General features: G+C 32.5%; 1 protein-coding gene across 4 annotated transcripts in view; it reads right to left on the bottom strand.

Moving 5' to 3' along the window:
- Positions 1 to 23311, bottom strand: part of EPHA5 (EPH receptor A5) — a 325672-nt gene that overhangs the window by 111250 nt on the left and 191111 nt on the right. For all 4 annotated transcript variants that reach the window (XM_065877349.1, XM_065877352.1, XM_065877350.1 and 1 more), the window contains exon 6: positions 239 to 363. In XM_065877349.1, coding sequence (XP_065733421.1) covers positions 239 to 363 — 125 coding nt within the window. The remainder of the gene's footprint in view (positions 1 to 238; positions 364 to 23311) is intronic.

Here is a 23311-nt window from a genome sequence, read left to right as displayed (position 1 = left end):
CTAGTTAAGCTAATGTTAGACTCTATGGCAGTATCCTGGCGGTGTAAACTATTTGGCAGCGGCAGAACACAAATAAAGTGCTCCCTGTACACTTCCAGCTTTCATAATCATGACTGCAAGTCAATTGTCATTGATTTACACATAAAATTCCAACATGCTTTTCTATAAATTGGATAACTGCAGTTGCTAAAATTAAAAAAAAAAAAGAAGAAAAGATATTCTTTATTCTTAGTCCCACCTTTTCAAAATATTTGATTTCATACTCCAGGATGATTCCATTGGGGCGATCTGGCTCTTGCCAAGACAAAGAGATGCTGTTTTTTGCAATTTTCCCCTTTTTCACATTGGTGACTGGAGAGGGAGCTGCAAAATAAAGAGTAGCATGATTAACAGAGCCTTGAAATTACACCTGTCTATAATGTATATTGGGCATTCTTGACATGTAGAATAATAAAAATTCCAAATAATTAAATTTTCATTTTACTTGGAAATAATTATACTTTATATACAATTTTTACAGATTTTGAAGTGTTTTAAAAAAATATAAATCAACTAATATTCTGAGAATTTTCTATAATAAAATTGTAGTCACATAAAATCTTAAGTCTACATTTTCTCTATAAAGTTTAGATACATAAACTATCTCACTTTTGATAAAGATGTTCTTGATGACCTTATGTATATTCTATATTCCTAAAATTTGTGGACTCTGTATAATATATCCCATTACACTAATAATACATAATTATCTATATTACCACATTTTCACAGCATTAAAACTCTTATAATTTCTTATTTTTGAAATCATATGGGTCCTATAACCACTGAAATTCATACATTAAATATAGTGGAGTTTTTCTTAAAAATATGCTATTAAATGTGTTAATATATTGAAAACAATAGCAAATAAAAGAGACATTTTCCTTCATTTCCATTTCCCCAAATATTTCAACAGAAATCACAACTGCTTATGGTGTTCATTGCTATTTGCCAGTGTCTATTAAATGACACTGATGAAAATAGAAAAAAGATATGCTATTTTAGGTATATCTGAATATTTTGAATTTGAAGTCACACACATATGAATATTTATTTCAACATCCATTTTTTATCAATTTGCTAAGACTTGTATAGACTCTCGGTTTGACACCATAAAGAGGTATTGACAAATACTTTTCTTGATGTAGATAACCTTTATTTTTGTAGTTTTCAGCTTTTATAGACAACCAAGGGAAAAAACCATCATGGACTACTGAATGGTATATATATATATACACATATATATTATATATATACACACACACACATATGTATGTGTGTGTACGTACAATGAGATAGAGAAATAATATATAATATACATATTTTATATATAAAATATATATGTATATACATATTTTATAACGTATATACATTATATATACATATATTTATATAATGTATACATATAATAAGATGGAAAAGAGGTCAGCCATAGTGAGTAGTGTATAACCACAGGCTTAGCCCTATGTGAACAGTATTAGACATCTGGTGAGATTAAAATTTAAAGATATGTTATATACATATATATGTATAGTATTTCTAACTATTTTAATTTCCATCAGTGTTCAGACAAAGTAATACACTCTAATTTGTTATGTTTAATTATTTTTTCTACACCTCCAAAAATGTAATCAAATCAGAGGCACCACTTTGAGCAATAGACCGCAAGAACAAAGTTTAGAACTGTTTGGTGGGCCCCATACTGGTGTGACAAGGGTGTGGGGAAGAGGCTCATCATTTAAAAACAGAAGTGAGATCCTGTCACTCCTCTGTGCCTCTCTGTTTCACTGCAGAGTGAAAACCAAATGTGCAAATGCATACAAGCATCACTACCGTATGGCTCTTTACATCTCTGACCCCATCACCGCCTGCTACCCTTCTTCAGCAGCTCTACCCAGGCTGGCTGTCTTTAGGCACTTCTGACACACTACTGCCTAAGGATCTTTGTATTTGCATCCTATTATTCAGAGGTGCTTCTCACCCTGACTTCTCCAGGGCTTTCTCCCTGCTCCGGGTTTCTCACCCGAACAGACCTTTCTTGTCTGTTCTTTAACTCAGCCCCCCTCACCTCGCCATGCCCTCTGTTTCTTCAGTGTTTTTTCTCCCTAGTTCTTGAACTTCCACCATCTGATATTCATATCTTAATTCTATATTTGCTTTTTTCAGTCCTCTCAAGTAAAATGTAATTTTTATGAAAGCAGGGATATCGTTTATTTCATTCACAGCTGAATCCCTAGATCTAGAACAGCACCCGAACAGAGAAGGATTCCATAAATATGTATGGAATAAATGACTGGTGGTAAAAAATCAAATATAGAGAAAACCTTTACTTTTTATTATGTATTATGTCAACAAACTCATCTATGAAACGTGTGAAGTGTCTTTCAATAAAATTAAAACAGAGACAGATATACTCTGTAAGAGCAAAATTTGTTAACTAGTGTTTTCTAGTGTTTTATGTACTCATAATAGGGTGATAATGACTTTGGTACTATAAAATGTACTTTTATTCTTTTAATCATAGCACTTTTGTGGTATTCAGATTCAGAGGATGCATAATTTCAGCTTTATCTGTTTTTCTTAAACATGTCCAACTCCACACATTTTCTGGACTACTACAGAACACATAGTGTGCATATAAAGCTAAAATTGTCTGAAAGAAGTTTTGAAATTGCAGTGTATTTACTTCCACAGAAACTTTACTGGACTGGTGGTTCTCACAGTCACATTTTGGCATAAGTTCAAAGTCCCTATTGATTCCCTCATGAGGGAAAAGTCATGCCATATTTGGTATTGTGGACAAAGCATTCAGAAGACATGGAAACAAGAAAGAGGAAGCTATAAGCCCCCTAGCTCATCATAGTGTTTGTAGCAAAATAGCAAATTTACTGACAGAAACAGGAACAGAGAATTAAGGAAGACAGTAGAATTTTTTTAATGTACTTTGTTCAGTAGTGAATATCTTTATGAATTATCTTAAATTATAAACTATACTCACTTTCCCATTACCACTACATATTTTTTGCATTATACTTTAGTAAAGATCCAGACAAAGACTGTCTTTAAGGTTCTTCACTCATTTTACTACATTGCAAACATTCTCATTTTGATTGATGTATTTCTTGTAGGTAGCTATCAGTTTTCACTTAATAAATTGATAGTGCTGCCAACTTTCTATTCATAATTGCATTTAACATGTATGCTCCATGAAGACAGGGATTAATTTGGTTTAGTTCACTGCTATATTCCCAGCACCAGAAAACTACTTGGCATATAGATATTTCATAAATTTTTATTGAATGGAAACATGCATGCATGAATGAATGGGAAATACACACATCATCATGTATCATTCAAAACCGAGTTTGTCTCATCTTACTTGCATAGATTGGGCTCTTATTATTTGGAGATTTATGCTTTATTTTAAAGCAATCAATTCTTTAATAAAATAATCAACCATTTCAACATGAAGCTATCAAATAAACATCAGCACAGACATAACCAGCCTAAAGTGGAATTCTTTGTTATTTACTTACATCCATCAAACTTAAACATAACCTGTATGGCTTTCAAAGACTGTTTGATTTAATAAACACCATTGTTTTCCAACTTTGTTGTCTCAGAGGCTAAATAATATCCTTTAAATCATGGTTCAGAATGGAGGGAGAAGAGGAAACCACTTCTCAGCTCAGAGTAATTCAAGAATAATTTGCTCTGTGACGAGACCATTTCTGCATCATTTGTGTAAAGCTGATCAAAGTGGGGACACTGACAGCTCCTGGAGACACAATGATGATGTGAAAATTGTAAATGTAAGCACTCTTACCCTACTGCAAAGTATTTTACAGATAATATGTACATTAACATAATTGTAACCAGGTTTGTCAATTGCAGGGCATGTTTAATTTATTTCATTCATCTCCCTCACTAATACCGTCTGCTCATTCTTTATCTACTCAACCATTTATTAAGTAAGCCTGGAACAAAATGAGAATTATGACACAGAGCATTGCTGCTTGTAAAATTGCACTGAATGATGTTACATCATAAAACTATTACCATCCTAGTGTAAGAAGAACAAAAATACTAGGAATCGAGTGTGAATAGAACAAAATAATTTACATAGCTTCTAAGTTTCATCTTATGTGGAAACATCCCAAATTGTTTCTGTATTGTAGCTTCTATATTGGAGGTGAACTTTGAATACCACTATAATAAAGCAAGATATTTATCCCTTAGTAACATTTCCCATTATGGGCTAATTTGTCTAATTGAACTTAAAAAACTTAAATTGAGAATGGTTTTATATTTATAGAAAGATTATTAAAGTAGTACAGAGAGATTCCCTGTATCCCACACCTAATGTCCTCTATTAGAAACATCTTTAAAAATAGTGGATATATGTATATGTATAACTGACTCACTTAGTTGTACCACAGAAACTAACACAACATTGTAAATCAACTATACTCCGATAAAAGTTTTTTAAAAAGATGTTGTAAGATGTTTCCTACAACAGTACAGTATATTTATCACAATTAATGAACCAATATTGATACATTATTATTAATTAAAGTTCATTTTTATTCAGATTTCCTTATTTTTACTTATTATCCTTTTTATACCCCAGGATCACACTCAGTATCTGCCCAAATTATTGTCTCTTCAACCTATTTACTTATTTGTTTAATCATTTATTTATATTCATGTGGAGTATGGACACATGGGTTTTTTATACTTTAGCTTATAATCTAATACTTTATTTTTTACTCATACTGTTAAAGGTTTGGCCATTGATTACTCTTTCAGTTAGCTCCTACGTCTCTTTGACATACCCCTATCATCCCGGGTTTTTCTGTCTGTTTTCTACATCACTTTCTTTCCCCCTGGCACTGCAAGACCAGATGCGCTAGGTCCATCTTGTTTATTTACTGTCCTCAATCTTAGAATAAGTAATTTCTCCTAGGAACACTGGTTTCTTTTATTGGAGAATTCCAAGGTCTGGATAAGAGTGCTCCTTGCTACTGGGGTTTTGCTTCTTGGCCCTCTCAGCTGGCTAAGCCAGGAAATAAATGAGTGTATGTTAACCTGTGTATATCAGTAAACATTTCTAAATATAACTATATGTGTATATATATATATATATATATATATATGTTAAGCTAAACATAAGTATAAACTGATGTCACCACCTCTAATCACTTATCACACAGATTATTCTAGCTTCTTCACCCTAACTTATCTGTAACCTCCTACTTCAACAGTGGCTCCCACCATCTGCCATCCATTTACTTAATTGTTTAATTCCAGTATATATGTCTAGTGGTTAAAGAATTGCCAATCTGTGTCTGTTTGACTTATTGATAATTATATAACGTAGAAATCTCTAACATCTCAATGGCACAAGCAATGACATACAAAAGTCTGCTGTTATGTAAAACAGCATATCATCCTAACTTTTCAAATATAGAAGCTAGTTTAGGGCACAGTGTCCTTAGATGGGAAGGGATGCCATGACACAGACAGCTTTGAAGTCAAGCAGAATTGGCTTCAAATCCTTTGGCAACCAGCCATCTCCTAGCTGAGTGATTCTGTTTCAGTTACTTAACCACTATGAATGTAAATTCTATCTTTAAAATAGGAACAATGATACAAACTTTTTATAAGACTGCAGTCTGATTCTGTATTACAGTATAGGTATAGGGTAGGTACAAATTAAGTACTGTTTGTATTAATAGTTTTAAAGTATTAGACAATTGTTTAAGAAGACTTCAATAACAGATTCTAACTCCTTAATCCTTTCAACCTTTCATCAATCAAAATTATATGTAGCCTCTTCTCTAAACTTGACACTGTTCTAAATGTTGGATGGGTGAGATCAAAAGGCAAAGTACCTATACAGATAAGATATTTAATTTTCAACATCCAGTGGATTTCACAACTCTACATAAATAAATAGTTATAGGTAAACTTCCTTCATCATCGCAGATTTTTTTAAAGACCTAAAAGTGTTGAATTTTTAATTGCTAATTAAATGACTAATAATTCACTTAATATAGATTAATGTGTGTCTCATTATTCAAAAGAAAGTTATCATGATGAAAACATGAAACTTAATTGTGTTACATGGAATAAGAAAATACCATTCATCAGTCCCTGTACACAATGCTATTTGTGTAGACAAAAATAAACTATAGATAGACTCAAGTATTGGTTACTTACATTTAAAAAAAACAAATAATACATCTCTATGTATCGATATTTGACCTATCCACATAAAATTTGAATCTTAAAGCACTGAGAAAGATAAATAAGGTAATATTGAAATCTTTTCAGTCTGTGACAATCCACAAATGTGTTAAAACTTTCTCAGATGGCACTTCTTTTACTTTCCTCCAAAGGTCCCTCCACATGAGTAATGTATTAGTTTATTTATACACAAGCTTTAAAAATACATGTATCTTATATTTAATTCCATAGGTCAAAATCTGGCCAAGTGGATTGTCAATATTTGCCAGCTGGAAGCTCCCACTCATCTCTGCCACGCAGTTCCTCATATTTAGGTGTTTCTTGTTACCCAGATGGGTCTGGGACAGTGTTTTTTAAAAATACAGATTATTAGGCTTCACTCCAGGAAATTCTGACTCAGGAGGTCAGAATGGGCCAAGGATTCTGTGTTTTTTTTTTTTTTTTTTTTTTTTTTTGCAGTATGCGGGCCTCTCACTGTTGTGGCCTCTCCCGTTGCGGAGCACGGGCTCCGGACGCGCAGGCTCAGCGGCCATGGCTCACGGGCCTAGCCGCTCCGCGGCACGTGGGATCTTCCCGGACCAGGGCATGAACCCGTGTCCCCTGCATCAGCAGGCGGACTCTCAACCACTGCGCCACCAGGGAAGCCCGGATTCTGTGTTTTTAATAAACACTCTAGGTGAATTATTTTTTCAGTAATTTTGGGAAATATTGAAGGCAACCATACTAGGATCAATTCTTTTAACAAAATTATACAAACCTGGAAACCTGAGGCAAGAAACTGGATCAGTGTTGTTTTGTGAACTGTTGACTTCTTAAACCTTTGGCTCACTCTAACTGCCTTGTTATCTTGATGTCTGATACCATATTTGCCTTTCTTCATTTGGGAATTGTTTCTTTTTATATTTTCCTGACCCATTAGTATTTTTTTTTGTAAACTGATTTGTTTGTTCATTCAAGCAATCTGTTTTAGTTCAACCAGACTATAATCTCCATAAAATTAGAAAACTCTTGTGCCTTTTTCACTATTGTCTGCTTAGTTTTTAGAACAGTTTCTGGATGATCCTAGGCACACACAAATTTTGATAAGAGGTGAATACTTATCCACATTCTATTACAATAGATTTTCTAGAGTTTTAAAATGAAGTCACACCGTATGTATTCTTTTTAGTTGGATTAATAAGGGACATGAGTAAACTTGCTGAGAGAAATGGATATGATTGCTGTCTTATTTGTAGTGATGTTTCACAGGTATGTAGATATGTTAAAACTTATCAAATTGCATACTTTCTGTGCAGTTTATTGTATACCAATTATACACCAATAAAGACACTAAAGTGTATGTACGTGTGTGGGTTTGAAGTGAAAAGCATATGTGCCCAATGCCCCCCCAAGACTATTTATCAAAATGTGAATTAGTTAGAAAAGTGTAATAAAATAATATTGAAAGTTTTATTTTGGGGAAAAATTTGAATTTATTTTTATAGGTTAGTTATAATTGAAATTTAGTGGCTTTAATAAAAATTCTATATGGATAATTACTTCTTTGCTGCTTAGGTAGACTGAAATAAATATTATAAAAATTAATGACTACAATCTCTTGTTACAGACTTGATATTTTTGTCTTTGTATTGTACCATACTCTGATGATACAATATAAATGAAAGTTGTAAATGTATATCAAGCTATAATAGACTCTTAACTTAAAATCAATTTTAAGGAAAATAAATGGTAAATGTTTAAATCATTCATGAGAAATGGCAGGAAGATAAAATAAAATAGAAAGAAGTGTGACCAAAATTATGTTGCCTCGGTGTCTGATGCAAACTGACACTATATCATCATCTATCCTCAAATTATGAACAAGCATTTGGAATACTGTGCTTACTTGAATTTTCCCTATATGTGAATTTTCACTTATTTTCTTTCTAAAACAAAACATCTTTTAGTCTATTAGCAAAACTTCCACATTTTTTAAAAAGGTAGAATCATTGAAATATTTTACATTATCTGATTTTTACATTATCATAACGCTTCTATTTCTTTATATAATTTTAGACCATCTTTTGAAAAATTTCTACCCCAAGGTAAAAAGCAAAAAATGATTTTATTTATATGGTAGTGCGCTTAGTGAGGGCAGGGACAATTCCTTAATTGTATGGTTTCCTTCCAAGTGCAAAGTGCTGACTGAAATGGACCGAACTGACATGGCAGCAATTACCAAAGGAATGGTTAAGAATGTCTACATATAAAAGAGCTGTCTATCGGGCTCAATTCATCCTGGAAGACTTTTAAAAGTTTGTGTTTTTTTTTTTTAAACTGAAGTTATTTAAAAATTTGTTTAATCCTGATCTTGCATTTGTACCATCTGTTGGACAGTAATTTCCCCATCGTTGGTCACTTTGTGCCATTTCTGTTTTTTTGTTTGTTTTTTTTTTGCGGTATGCAGGCCTCTCACTGTTGTGGCCTCTCCCGTTGCGGAGCACAGGCTCCGGACGCGCAGGCTCAGCGGCCATGGCTCACGGGCCCAGCCGCCTCGCGGCATGTGGGATCCTCCCGGACCGGGGCACGAACCCGTGTCCCCTGCATCGGCAGGCGGACTCTCAACCACTGCAACACCAGGGAAGCCCGCCATTTCTGTTTTTATAATTAGGTGGGGGAAATCATAAACATATTTAGAGATCTCCCCCAAATCTCAGTTTTAGCTAATGTTACTATTATTATTACTATTAAAAATATGATCTATGGAGAGTAATTTGTCAGCAATTGTCTTATATATTAAGCCAAAGTTTGGACAGAATTTTACCTCTGTGTACATGAATATGTGTGTATGTGTGTGGGTTTATGTAGTTTAATGAAATGTAGATACATCCTTATTTCATTATATTTTTATATATGTGTATATAAAATGTGTATATTTATATATATACATATATCTATATCTGTATATATAACACTCTATATCTACATATACATATATACATAAATAGCAAGAGAGTAATGTGCATCTTTTGTATAGCTGGTTTAATGAAACTACATACAATGACTACTGTGCTATACTTGCTTTTGAGTACATATATATCATTTGAACCTAATAAGCAATTAGATTTCCTAACGTAAATGAGAAATGCAGCTTGCTGAATTAAATAATAAACATATCTGAAATTGTCAAAATGGAAAAGTGGGACAGATATTTTTAAATATGTACATGTTCATTGAGTATTATATCGTATATTTTATATTTCGTACTATATGTAGCATATAAATGATAGATGTATACACTTATTCTATACTTAATATATATTTATTACTATGTTGTCATTTGATACCACCAGACCAAGAGAAATAACTACAGTGCATTCTCATTACACCTGGTATCCATGGTCTCTTCTAAAGAAAAAAGGCATTTTAGAGGTTTCTCAAATAAAAATTCAATCTGCTCATTTAGACAAAACCTACAATCCCTCCATCTTAAAAGCCTGCACTGGATCTTTTGATATATGATCAAAAGACCATTCCAAAAAAACTGGCTTTAAATGTCAGTACTTATAGAGAGATGACATCCTTTTTAATAAAAAGAACCTATGAACTGAAATATCCCATTAGGTATAGTTTGTTTTTTTTCAAAAACTTGAAAATCATAAGATACTGAAAATAAATTGTTTTCAGTAGGAAATAAAACAACTTAATTGCAAAGAAGTAATTTTGATGTGATCAGACTTAATAGTATTAACCATATGCATCAAATACCGTTTTGAAGACATGTGCACAATGATGCTAATTAGAAAAGAAAATGGCAATAATAAAAAGAGAGAACTATATCACTGGCACTTATAGTCAATGTTTTTCCGATACAATCATGCAAATTACAAAACAAATATTAAATGTAACAATGTGTAAAATGACACATGCCTCTTTATGAATTAATCCCACACCAAACAATCATAGAATTTTTCATTAATTACTTCTTATTACCCTATAATAGAATTTTTATTACACAAAATGGCCTTACTATCAATGACAATTTAATCTTAACCACAATATTCATTTTATGATAAACAGAATTTAAATAGTTTTTACAATATCCTTTTAAAATAAAGTGGGGTTATATTTAGCAAGTAACATGGCACAGTTGGAAAACTTTAATCCACACAGTATTCTTCATATACATTATATCCAAGGGAATATAGTACCATATTTAATTTTAATCAATTTTACCAACTTTAATCAATGCTAAACCTCAATTATAGGATATGACAATTAGTCTTATAAAGTGGATAAATAGTAATTAGGTCAATAAACACACTCATAACTCATGTTTTTTCATAAGAGAAAAATTAATCTCTTCTTATAAATCCATATTATGTAAAGTCTTGTTTACCACAGAATAAGCCATAAACAATAACAAAACCATTAACTGGTAACTTTAATTCAATTCTTAATTACTTCAAGATTTTCATAATATAAACTGATCCAGCATTTTAAAAAGCGAAATAAACACATCATAAATATAAACAACCTATTTTTTTCCTTTATCACTTCCTATTGGTCTTAATCTTATACAGCTATATAAACAATAGGGATTATTTAATTCAACAAAGATCGTGATAATAAGTTATCATTTATCTATTGACTGTTTAAGTAATCAGATTAAATTTCTGTTATACCATTTAAGTTCAAGGCCATCACATCTTTCCCTAAATATATTTTCTCTGAGGCCATCTGACAGGATTCTTTTAAAATCTGAAGTTGTGCTGGTAGAAACAAGAAATTAAATTTTATGGCTATCAAACAACCAAGGAGACATGAGCAGTGTTTATCAGCTGACCTCAAAAACATCGCAATTACAATATCTTGAAATACTATAATTCCTAGCAGCAACAAGAGAGGCCAGAAGAAAAGGCAAGGTTAATGATTATAGGTAGTCAACATTTTAAAGTCCAGAAAAAAGCCAAATCAAGATATTCTGTTCCAAGTTAGTAATGTTATCAGATATTCAATTCTTCATCTCTTACCATGAGACCAATTTTAGTGAATCCAACCACATATTTCCCAGGTGGTGGGAAATCTCAGCTAATATTGAATTTGCATGTGAGGCCATTTTCCTTTGAGAGTGACCACACAGAGAAATTTCTAAAGCCAACAAAATACAGCACTATATATTTGTCATTAGAAGTTCAAATAGCATGAGGTTCATATGTTTTGTTTTATTGGAGCAGTAGTTTGTGCTCATATTTTCCAGAAAAGAAAAATAAAAGTACATAATCCTAGCTGTAAAATGCCCAAGATGATGCATTTTGCAAAATTTCAGTTATTACTCAGAAGGGATTAAGTCTACATTTTACTTTGACAAATGTTTAACAAATTTTGGCTAAAAAAAAAGGAGCAAGTACATTCATGGATGAATAGATGGATAAAGGAGTTATTGTAATTACCTGATAATACATTGCATTTACAGTAAACATTACATGCCCGATACTTTGTAGTCTAAGTACTTTATACACATTAACTCATTAAATATTTCTAACATCCCTAGGAAGTCCACACTATTATCATCCTCTTCTGAAGCACTGAAAATTTAAGTAATGTTCAGTCAACCCACCAGGAATTGGTAGACCTAACCAGTCTTGCTTCAGAGTTTGTATTCTTAAGCATTACACCATAGAATAATAAAAGAATCCCTCAATAAGAGAGATGTTGCACTTTGTACTTAATTGGACATCAAATTATGTTAAAGATTACTCAGATTACCTAATTTTTCCTTGATATGGCCTAACCTCTTAATTTTTGTTCAACTTTTTAGTATCTTCCAAAGCTGATGACAGAAAACAAAATAAAAACAATAATCTCATAAAAGATTAGGCAACTCTACTGTCATATATACTGTATGCATTTTGTGATGTATAATTGTATCTACTCTGAGTTGTATTACCTAAAGCAATGGCTTTACAACCATTTGACCTACCATTTTTAAATATGTATTTTAAATATATGTAAGTTTAAAAAAATTTTAAACACATGTTAAGTCAGAAAAACAAATATATATTAATGCATATACGTGGAATTTAGAAAAATGGTATAGATGAACCTATTTGCAAAGCAGAAACAGAGACACAGACGTAGAGAACAAATGTATGGACACCAAGGTGGGGGGGTTGGGATGAACTGGGAGATTGGAATTGATGTATGTACACTACTATGTATGAAGTAGATGGCTGGTGGGTGCCTACTGTATAGCACAGAGAACAAAAACACTAATTCATAAAGATATATGCACCCCAATGTTCACTGCAGCATTATTTACAGTAGCTAAGATATGGACACAACATAAGTAGTCATCAATAAATAAGTGGATAAAGAAATTGTGAGATATATATGTGTGCATGTATATATATATGTATATGTATGTATACATACATATATGTATACATACATATACACACACATATATATCTCACAATCACAAGATTGTTGCCTCACATAATGTTGCAACTCCTCTCACTAACAAATTGCAACTTTGAAACCAAAATGTTGACTATTTTTTATCTGACCACAAAGTACTCAATCCAGGGCATGCTCTTCAGAAAGAATTTATGTGACTTCTCCAGCTTGCTCTGGAAAATGCTCCAAGCAGACACAATGCTTTGTAAAGATACAGTGATTAAAATAAAGCCTATAAATGAGACAACACACAAAATATAGATTCCTATATTTTCTCCATTGCCCTCCTGTGTGCAAATTGTGGTATATGTAGGTAAAGAAATTTACCATTAACAGTCTATATTACATATAATAACAACATAAAAGGAAGAGCAAATCACTTATAATATCCAAATTCTGACTAACACTTAGTCATAAACTAAATATATACCCTGGGCAAGTTCATGAATGTTTTATTAGCACACATGAAAACCCAACTTACTATCACTGAGAATTTTAGAATTTAAGATTTGTGTAATAGGTGTTTGAGGTCAGTACATGATTTGTATCCCCTGTTACAGGTTTCTCGGCCCAGAGTGGAAGCAGTTGCATTGATTAGACCACACTGATATGGGCCAAGGATAATATTTGCAGCACTCAGATGCAGAAGTATGCTTAAAGGCACAACAAACAGTCATAACATTTATTGGGGCTCTTTCATCTTCAAAAGATGATTTTTTAAAGTGTAGGAGAAATTAAGAAATCAAAATATTACAGACCTTGATGCTGACTCATAGTGCAGTAAGAAGAGATCTCTTAGCAGTCTCTAAGATCTCTAATTAGATTGACAGATTTTAGAATTACTCTCAAGAAATTAAAGGTTTATAAACAAAGAATTTTTCTAGATGTGGGTTGTTGCACTCCTTATTCTCTGAAAAGTTCTCATGATTGCTGGAAATCTCAGATCTGGGAGCAAGGAGAGCTTCTGTTCTGGCTCTGCCACTATCCTTTTAGCATTACGGGCAAATCATGGAGCCTTTTTATGTGTAAAATTAGGGTGCTGGAGCAGACTTTATATTATTCCTTCTGACACAAAATATTCTATAAGCATAGAAATGAAGCACTGGGGGAAAAAAAAAAGTCCATCGTGAATTGAGCAGAGAAGCCCTGACACATGGTCATGTATCTTGAGCCTCAGTCCAATTAAATGCCTGAATTAATACAAATTACCTCTTCTGTAAATTTTAAATGATTTTTTTTCAATTTTGGGGTCCTAAAAATTCATTATAATGTTAAAATTGAATTCAAAGCTTTTCCTTACTTGACGGTGGACATTATAATATTCTCAATGGACAAAGATAGCAACAGTTAATGATGAAATAACTGTATATAAGTTCACATTATGTTTGTTGAGAACTAAACTGTTTAACATGAGAATTGCTTAATTCCACCTTTATCTATAGGAGGTGGGTCATTGGGGGCAGCTTCATCTTTTGAGGCAGAATTGTTCTGATGAAATTGAACTTGGGAAATCCGAAACTCTATATAAATAATTTTAACTGAATGATCTATATTCTCCAGACAGCATTGAATTACTTTGGAGAAATGTTTCTATGTTTTCTGACCAACTACTTCAAGGTCTATTAAAGCAGTGTTACAAACAAGCACCAAAAACTGTAATTAATCATTAGTGATACACAGTTCCTTGGGGGCACTTTCATGCTAAATCTTGATCCTTTCCTATATTTTAAAACTCCTCTTTACTTAGAGGATCCAATAGATTATACCTCCTTATGACTAAATCATCCTCAAATAAGATAACGGAGGTGCTAATGGAACAATCCAAAGAGTCTGGTAAAAAAATGATAATCTGGCACTGCATGTGTATTAAATGTTGACTAACTTGAGATTCAGTTTTTTTTGTTTTTGTTTTTTTCCATTTCTGAATATGGACAAAATTCCATGAGAAATTCTTAGATTCAGATGCACAGTGCCTATTTTAAATGTGTATATTTTAAAGAGTGAAATCAGCATGAGACTACACTAATATAAGAATTACTACAACAATAATTACCTGGCTATTTAGACATGAGATTATCTATCCACAACTAACTCACACCTACTGGGACCTGGAAAGTTTAATGACTTTGTGATCAATTATATAATGCCAAAGGTTGTTTTTTCCCCATAATTTAGTACTCATTTCTTTTCTTTTTATCCTCTCATGAATAAATGGTATCAGGCTTTTGATCTGTATATTTCCATCACAATAACATGGTAGGGGAGGAAACAAAACTCTTTTTACAGTGTTCACTGCCAGGAATTTATGAATTATGTGCTGATTTCTGTAAGTGTGCCTAAATATAGTGAAAGGGGCGTTTCATGAATGTGTAAACAAGAGAAAACATAAAAAGCAATGTTTTCTAATAGGGAAAACTAAATACTACCACTGTTATAATTTATTTTACTTTCACTTTCCCTCTTCACCCATGCATTACAAAGACATTTTTCTCAAACTTATCCCACAATCTCAGCTCATAATATTGTTGCAAAGAAGACGAATAGAGCACTCATACTGGCTTACAGGTCCTCAGAAAGAACCTCTAGCTTCCTGCCAATCAGAGTTTTTTCTTATTGTACTCAGTGGCCATCCTTCTTAACAAGTTTTAAAAGTTTAACAACCTTTCCAATGGGTCTTAAGAGTGTCTATCATCAATGTCTATCATCATTAGGCATTTGTTTCTTCAATTTATTAAAAAAGATATATCAAATTTTGGACAATCCATAAATAGTAATAGAATTCTATTCATTTTTATTAAATATTAAAATAAAATTGATTGTATTTTATAAGAAGTGGCAAGTAAAAAAGCAATTTTTTGAAATCCATAATCATTAGGGAATGGCCCAAATTTCTGATACAGAAGCAAAATTACCAATCCCACTAACTACAAAGTCATTCACAGGATTACAAACCTGTTGTTTTCAATTATAAAATTTGATTCAAAATTTTGAATTCTAGAGTGAATCTGGAATTCAGCTCAAGTTCTTTCAAAATATAGTAAAGTCAGAAAATTCTACCAGTGCCTCAGTATATTCATTTGTAAAATTGGGATTTTATCTCTCTCCCACCTAACTCACAAAGTCACAGGGAGTTGATGCCATATTAAATGTAATATTAAAATCATAAAATCTCTATATCAAAAAAATCATGAATTTACAGAGTTAAAATTAAGCATCCATTTCCTTTGTCTCTCCTGTGGTGTCTTATCAAATCTCAAAGGCTTCACACTGCATTTTTAAAAAATGTGTCAGAAATGGTCCTCTGGTTTCAGAGTTGAAAACAGTATTTATCTGTTCATAAAACACCATAGTAGAATCATTCTTCCATTTAATTAAATACTTGCAGACGGACTACCATGTGGCAGGCACTATTTTAATTGCTGGGGAAACAGCAGTGAACAACATAAGCAAGTCCATTCCTTCTTGAAGCTTACATTTAAAATGTTATCAATTTATCTATAAACCTATTTATTTAATGAGTAGGAGGTACCAAGAATAATCACCCCAATACCTCAAAATATTCCACTGAACTCAGATTATTACAAAAGTCTCACATCCATCTTTTCCACCTATTTTTTCCTATGTGAATTCCCTGCATCAGTTAAGTTAATTACTCAGTTAAACCCATTTACTTCTTGGAATATATATATATATATATATATATATATATATATATATATATACATGAATAGTAATGTAAATGTGAATACACATACATATATGTATATATTTTCATATTTTCATCTTGTATGGAATGCCCTCTCACATCTTTCTTCTAAAATATGAGCTGAAAGCTATGGAAACAAAAAGAAGACAGTAAATAACCATGTGGAGTTGAAAAACATTATGAAAGGATTTAAATAAGGAAATATATGGGCTAAACCTTGAAATGGAAAATTTTCTATTGGGTAAAAACAACAAGGACCATTTGGGGTGAAGGAATATAAGTATAAAGACTAAGAGATAAGAAAAAGGTATATCATTCTCAGTGATGTTTGATGTTATAAAGGATATGTGTGGTGGGTGAAAGCAGAAAAAGAAGTTGGAATAAGTGTTGAAAACCAGAATGCTGTTATCACTGATTTTATAATTAGGATAGTTTGTATTGTTGTTATTATTATTAATATTTTATATTTGGTATAAGTTCAGTGTCTTCAAATAGATATTGTGCTCTTAAAAACAGTGACCAGTGATCTGCAACTTTTTGCCCCTAATCTCAAAGCAATGGGAATCACTCCACAAATGTTTGTGATTGCTATTGCTAACACTGCTATTGTTGGTGCTGGCAGTGCGTGGTAAATATAATACTATTTAATATCAGTGAGAAAATCTATAGGAATTATAGAAATAGAGATCACAATGGCCTGGCAGATACTAGATTTTACCTGGGACTTGAATGATAGGCTATGAATGGATAGGAAGTAAGAAAGAAAGGAAATTTTACCAAAGAAAATGTCCAAAGACTCAAATGTGCAAAATAGAAAAAGGCACTAAACTATGGGGACATTTAATCCTCTCTGGATTAAAGGGCTTGCACTAACATGTGTTTGGATAATAAGCTTAAATACTTGTGCTAGGACCAAAGTACCAGGGACTTTGTAAGTCAAACTGATACTCAGTTAGATTGGAGGCATAGGAACTAACATCATGAAAGTGGTACGGTAGGAAGATATCTCTGCCGAAGTATGTAGGATGTCTGGGATGGGAAGAAGGCAGGAGGGATCATATGAGATCGGTTTTAAAAGGAAAACAAAGAAAACAAAATGCATGAATGATTGTTTTGCCATCTCTTAAATAAGTTGTTTTCTTTTTCCAAGGGAATTACAATGCTATAACTGCTCAAACTCAAACCCTACAACCACCACCCCATGCTATCCTTCATTTATGTTAGGAAAAATGAACATCTACTCTGTTGAAAACCTTGAGGATCTCATACTCTCTGTATGGACATATTAATTGATCATGAATTAAATTAGTTGCAAATTGAATTAATAATTAATCACAAATGTCCACTGATTCATTTCTATTATATTTTTTAAAACTTTCCTCATCTCTATTACAATGCCACCATAGATCAGGGTCTTACAATCTTGCTCTATAATTTCAACAGCCTCTAAATGGTGAAGTGCTACCATCACCTGAAAAGTAGAAGCCCTTTAGTCTGCACACAAAGATCTTGACCTTTCCTCAGCCTGTGCTTCTGGTCTCACATTCTTTCACTATCGTAACAGATGCATATCATGCCAGCCATCCACATTTCCCTGTGAAACACTGATTGGGAGCAACATTTTAAAAGTCTGGAGACCAATGGTAGAGACATATTTCACAGAGACATCAAGCAGGCTGCAAAATGGAAACTAACTTTTGGAGTTAGCTACAAGATGGCTAGTGGATTTACTTAAAAAAATAAAAAACACAACACACACACACAAGAATGTCAGCTCAAAATGAGTAAAGAATAAAAGGAAGAAAGTTGAAGGTAAGTTGTAACTAAAAGAGACTATAGTAATATGTAATTATGAAAAAAGTGAGAACTCATAATTCTAGTTGAGAAAGAAAAAGGAAATAAAAAAGAAGGGTTCAGATGGCTTATATTTGAATATAGCTGTAACAGTTAACACTGATATACAGTTGTCCCTCGGTATCTGCAGAGGATAGGTTCCAGGAACCCCCCTCAGATACCAAAATCCATGGACACTCAAGTCCCTTATATAAAATGATGTATTGTTTGCATGTAACCTACACACATCATCTTGTATACTTTAAATCATCTCTAGATTACTTGTAATACCTAACACAATGTAAATGTTATGTAAATATTTGTCAGTGCATGGTAAATTTAAGTTTTACTCTTTGAAACTTTTGGATTTTTTTTTCCAAATATTTTCCATTGGCGGTTGGTTGAATCCATGGATGTGGAACCCACGGATATGGAGGGATGACTATGTAGCTTGTATAACTCCATACACTGAATTCATTAAAATGTACTAAACTGTTACATATACTAACTGTTATAAATCTCATAACAACACTATGAGGTAGATGCTGTCACCATTTCTATTTTACAGACAGGAATACTGAGGCAGAGAGAGGGTACAAATAGCGTTGGAGATGGTCAAACCCAGGGAATCTGGGTTCAGAGTCCACATGCTTAACCACTGACAGTACTATACTATGTTACAACAGTTGTGTCCTAGAAGAGGCAGGAAAACTTGAAATACGTTAATATTTTCAGATATGTAAAAACTGCTTTACCCTTTTAAAGGAAATCCAAATATTCAGCATTGTTGTTTTGCTTGGATTTCCTGTACAACAAGAATTTAGGTTAGTCAGTAGATGTTGTATTTGTGCCTAATTTCTAAGATAAATGGTGTACAATCTTTGTTCAACATAGAAAATTTTTTTTCCTATGAGACATAATCACTGTTTAAAGTTCTTGATAGTCTGAGATTTCTTATCTTGCAAGTGCTGGTTGAAAATTCCTTCTTAAACCTAGGCAGAATTACAAGATGCCAATATTAAGTGACATAAAAGCATTTGAGTTAGAAAGAAAATGTATACAAATCAATGATTAAGTAACCATAAAGTCAGATAACAGGGTATTTTAACTTGTCATCTTAGTGGGTTGAACTGAGGATTCATGATCTTTTTCAAAAACTCTCTGATTTATTTTAGCAATTCCAGTAGCATAGTTTATTCTGTATACAACATAGCTATATTTAATCTATTTTCTTTTATGTTTGCATTTGCCAAAAGGAAAGCCAAATGCTTGGGATTATCTGTATTTAATTGATTCAGGTAAAATGATGCCCTTGATGTTTATAAGAAGTAGGAAATATGCTTACATTAGGAGGGTTTTTGTCATCTGTGTAACTATGGTATTAATTATACTTTATTTCATTTATCTTTTTGCAATGCTTATAGGTTGTACTAGTTGCTTATTTCTTAGTTATCAAAAAATAAATAATATTTCTTTTTTGGAAATACCACTAATATCATGAGATGTTCTCTCATAGAGTCTTTGTGAATGAATATTTATTTATATAGATATTTAAAACCAAATAGAGTTCTTTGTTTCTTAATAGTTCTTTAAATGACTATCTGAACATAATTATTTCTAATTTCAGAAATGTTACCATTAACCTCATGAAGCATTTGCACATAATCAGTATGAATATTACTAAAAATTTGCATAGATATTATCAAACAAAACAAAGGTATTCTCTGGCTTTTATTAATTCATTAAAAAGATTTTTAAATACATATATGAGTAATACACTAAGGGGGGAACACTGTGATAAAAGAGGAGGTTCCAGAGGAGACCCTGAGATCTGGATAAATATTGAATTTGGTATTATACCTACAGAATTTCAGTAATATTTATGCAAAAAAATATGGAAAATATGAATTTACTATATTTTTATGCAAGTTATTAAAATTATTCCTAAAGCTTTGCAAAGAAAAACAAACTCAGGATAGAATTCTCTGTTCTTGTCAGAATAGAGATGAATTTATTTTCCATTACTTTATCATATAAAAATATACTTCAATTTTTTTCTATGGTATTTCAATACATATATGTCCAATATTTTTTATTTGGGATTCATCAATGTTAAGGTATAACCCTGCCTAATTCTACGTCTGCAGATCCCTCCCTCTTAAAGTTTTTGGATATCAAAACATCACTCCAAATCTAGTAATTATAATTCAAAGTCTTATTACTCACTCAGACATATGCAAAGCGAGGGATGTCTTTGGGGAAGGGAAGGGTACCACCATGGGAAGGATTCTCATGTCTGGAAGGAGAGGAAGGGGGAGAGGAAGAGGAAAAGGTAAAGCCTGGTCTCAGGAGCCATTTCTGGTGACCCATCTCTCTGTGGGTGTGTTTAGAGGGGGTGGTAGTTGGGAAGGAAGATCAGAGGAATAATGTGGGTAGCCTTGTGTATGACTTCTCAAGCATAGGAAAAGTAAGTAGGGCTGGGGCTTCTGTCTGTCCTTGTCTGCACAGGCCTCTGTTAACTGTTCAACCAAATGCCATTTTGCTATGAGTGACTTATTGCTTCCAAACTTATTCCTCCACAATTTAACTATCAGAAATATATTCATTGTATGATACACAAAATGTTAACTTGGAAATTAATAAATACTTGTCAATACACCTGCTTATTGATTTTTTAATAACTTCAAGTCACCATATTATATAATACCATTAGGACATTTAATACTTTATTATAAAAACAAGTGATATAGAGTAATTAATTGAAGAAAAATGCAAATGACCAATAAACATGAAAAAAGTGCTTAGTTTCATGTAAATTAAAGCAACATTCATACCACTGGCAAAATTTTTAAAAAAATTTAAACACATCTTATAGTATTAAGAGTGTAAGAAAATTAATGCTTCCATGACTTACTTATAAAACAAGAAGTTTTTGAAAAGTAAGTTTACAGAATATCTTGAATTTAGAATGTACATCCCTAGAGAAATTTATCTTTACTACTAGGTAAACATATGCATAAAGTAATGCTTACTCTAACATTATTTATGAGGAAAAAAAATAAAGAGGTAAGAGGGAAGAAAGAAAAAATCTCAAGGGATGGAGGGAGGAAAGGAAAAAGGAAGGGACAGAGGGAGGAGGAGAAAAGGAGCAATTTGCATGATGTAGAAGAGTAATTAAGGTATATCCATTTTATGGAATACACTACAACTGTTAAAAAGGACAATGTAAATTACATATAAACACAGCCTTGGAAGGTTCTGCAAAAGGTATTAAGAAAAAATAGTAATTTGGAACATTTGGAAAATCAAGCTGCCAGAGTGGAAAAACTGTCTCCAATTCAGAAATATTATCTAAGTCAAATGAAGTAACTATCAAGAAAACCCACTGATTAGCCAACTCAGTTGAACTTATTGGTTATATCTTTTTGTAATGTACTTCAGACATATGATCTTTTTATTCTAACATACGTAGAGATTTCACTGGTCTGTCATTACTCTGCTAGGCATTTTACATGGATACCTCATTTAATCTCCTGTATAACCACATGAACTAGATACTATACATTACACTGTATAACAGATAGTATATAGGTTAAGTAAGAATTCCTAAGTAAAATGTTTAATATCATTCAGTTTGTAAAAATTTCCATGTAGTCTGACTACAGAGATGACTACACAAATCTTTAAATTAGCTTTGCCCTGTGTACCAGTCAGTGTACGTGTGTGTGTATATATGTGTAGGAACTGGGCATATCATATGTACATATGCTCATACATTTAAATAATAATAGTTATTATATACTACATATATAATGTGCTGTATTTTTTAAAATTTTGAATTTCTAAAAGCAATAAAGTGGATTAAAATTAAATATGCCTATCACAATCATATTTTTTCTTAGAGATGGCAACAAGAAATTTTGCAGTCAACTTGTATTGCCTAGAAAATCATTGTTATTCAGCAATTCCCTGTAAGGTGAGAAGAACTGAGATGCAGAGGAGGGTAAGTGACTTGTCTGTAGTCACACAGTCACTGCCTAACACTAGGGATGACAACTCTCAAGTCTCAGATCTCTACTGAGTTCACCAGATCACCAACGTTTATACAATGAATTTCAGAAGTTAGAAACGCTTTAAAGTTCCTATTGAACAAACTATATTTTCCAACAGTTCCTTTCAAAGAACAATGCTAGAAACTTCAAACACCTCAGTGACTTACTTTTTAGAAGAGTAAATCTGAAAATGTCAGGTGTAGTGGATGAGAAGTTTCTGCTGTAGTATCCTGGGGTTTGCCCTAGTTATTTTCAACTTGTCTAGACTGAGACATTGTAGTTCATAGTTGTGTCTGCTTTTCATTAGTTTTTTAAAGTGTATCCATGTATAAATCTTTCTATCTGAATTCCATAAAGCTGATCAAGTTTTTCTAAAATGTAAATTAATATCACCTGCACAAACTATATCAATAATTGCATTAGCTGGGGTCCATTTAGAAAAATAGAAACCATACTAGATATTTCAACAGAGGGAATTTAACATAGGGAGTTGTTTATACTGGTGCTGTAATACTGAAACAGATAAAAGGAAATATTGAGGTATTCCACTGATAGGTGCTACAAAAGTAGCTATCATCCTTACATAAAAGAGAAAGAAATTTGGGGATATCAGAACCAAGAAGCCTTGCTGCTGCTAGTACCCCAGTGGTTTGGAGAAGAGCCTCTGAAGGGGTGTGATAAAGGTGGTTCTGGAATGCCTACAGAAGTTAGAGGCTGAAACAAACTGCTGTTGTGGAGACAAAGCACTAGTGGAGCAATGCCTGAAACAACAAGCAAATAAGAAGGATAATTTCCCATCTTCCAATCTCCCTCTATTGACTGCAGTTGGTAGACTCTGACAGGAAGCCATCTGGCAAAAAGCAAAACCTTTTTTTGCTGGGTCTCAGTACGAGGATGACAAAACTAAATATAATATAGTGGAATTCCATTTGAGAGACAAAGATTTAATTGCCTATTTCCCCTAACGAAAGTTTATGTTTCTAGGCTTTTGGGG

The sequence above is a fragment of the Phocoena phocoena genome, chromosome 5 (genome assembly GCF_963924675.1).
Source record: "Phocoena phocoena chromosome 5, mPhoPho1.1, whole genome shotgun sequence".
NCBI lineage: Eukaryota > Metazoa > Chordata > Mammalia > Artiodactyla > Phocoenidae > Phocoena > Phocoena phocoena.
Note: the sequence above shows the minus strand (reverse complement) of the source record. Positions and strands in the feature narration are given on the sequence as shown.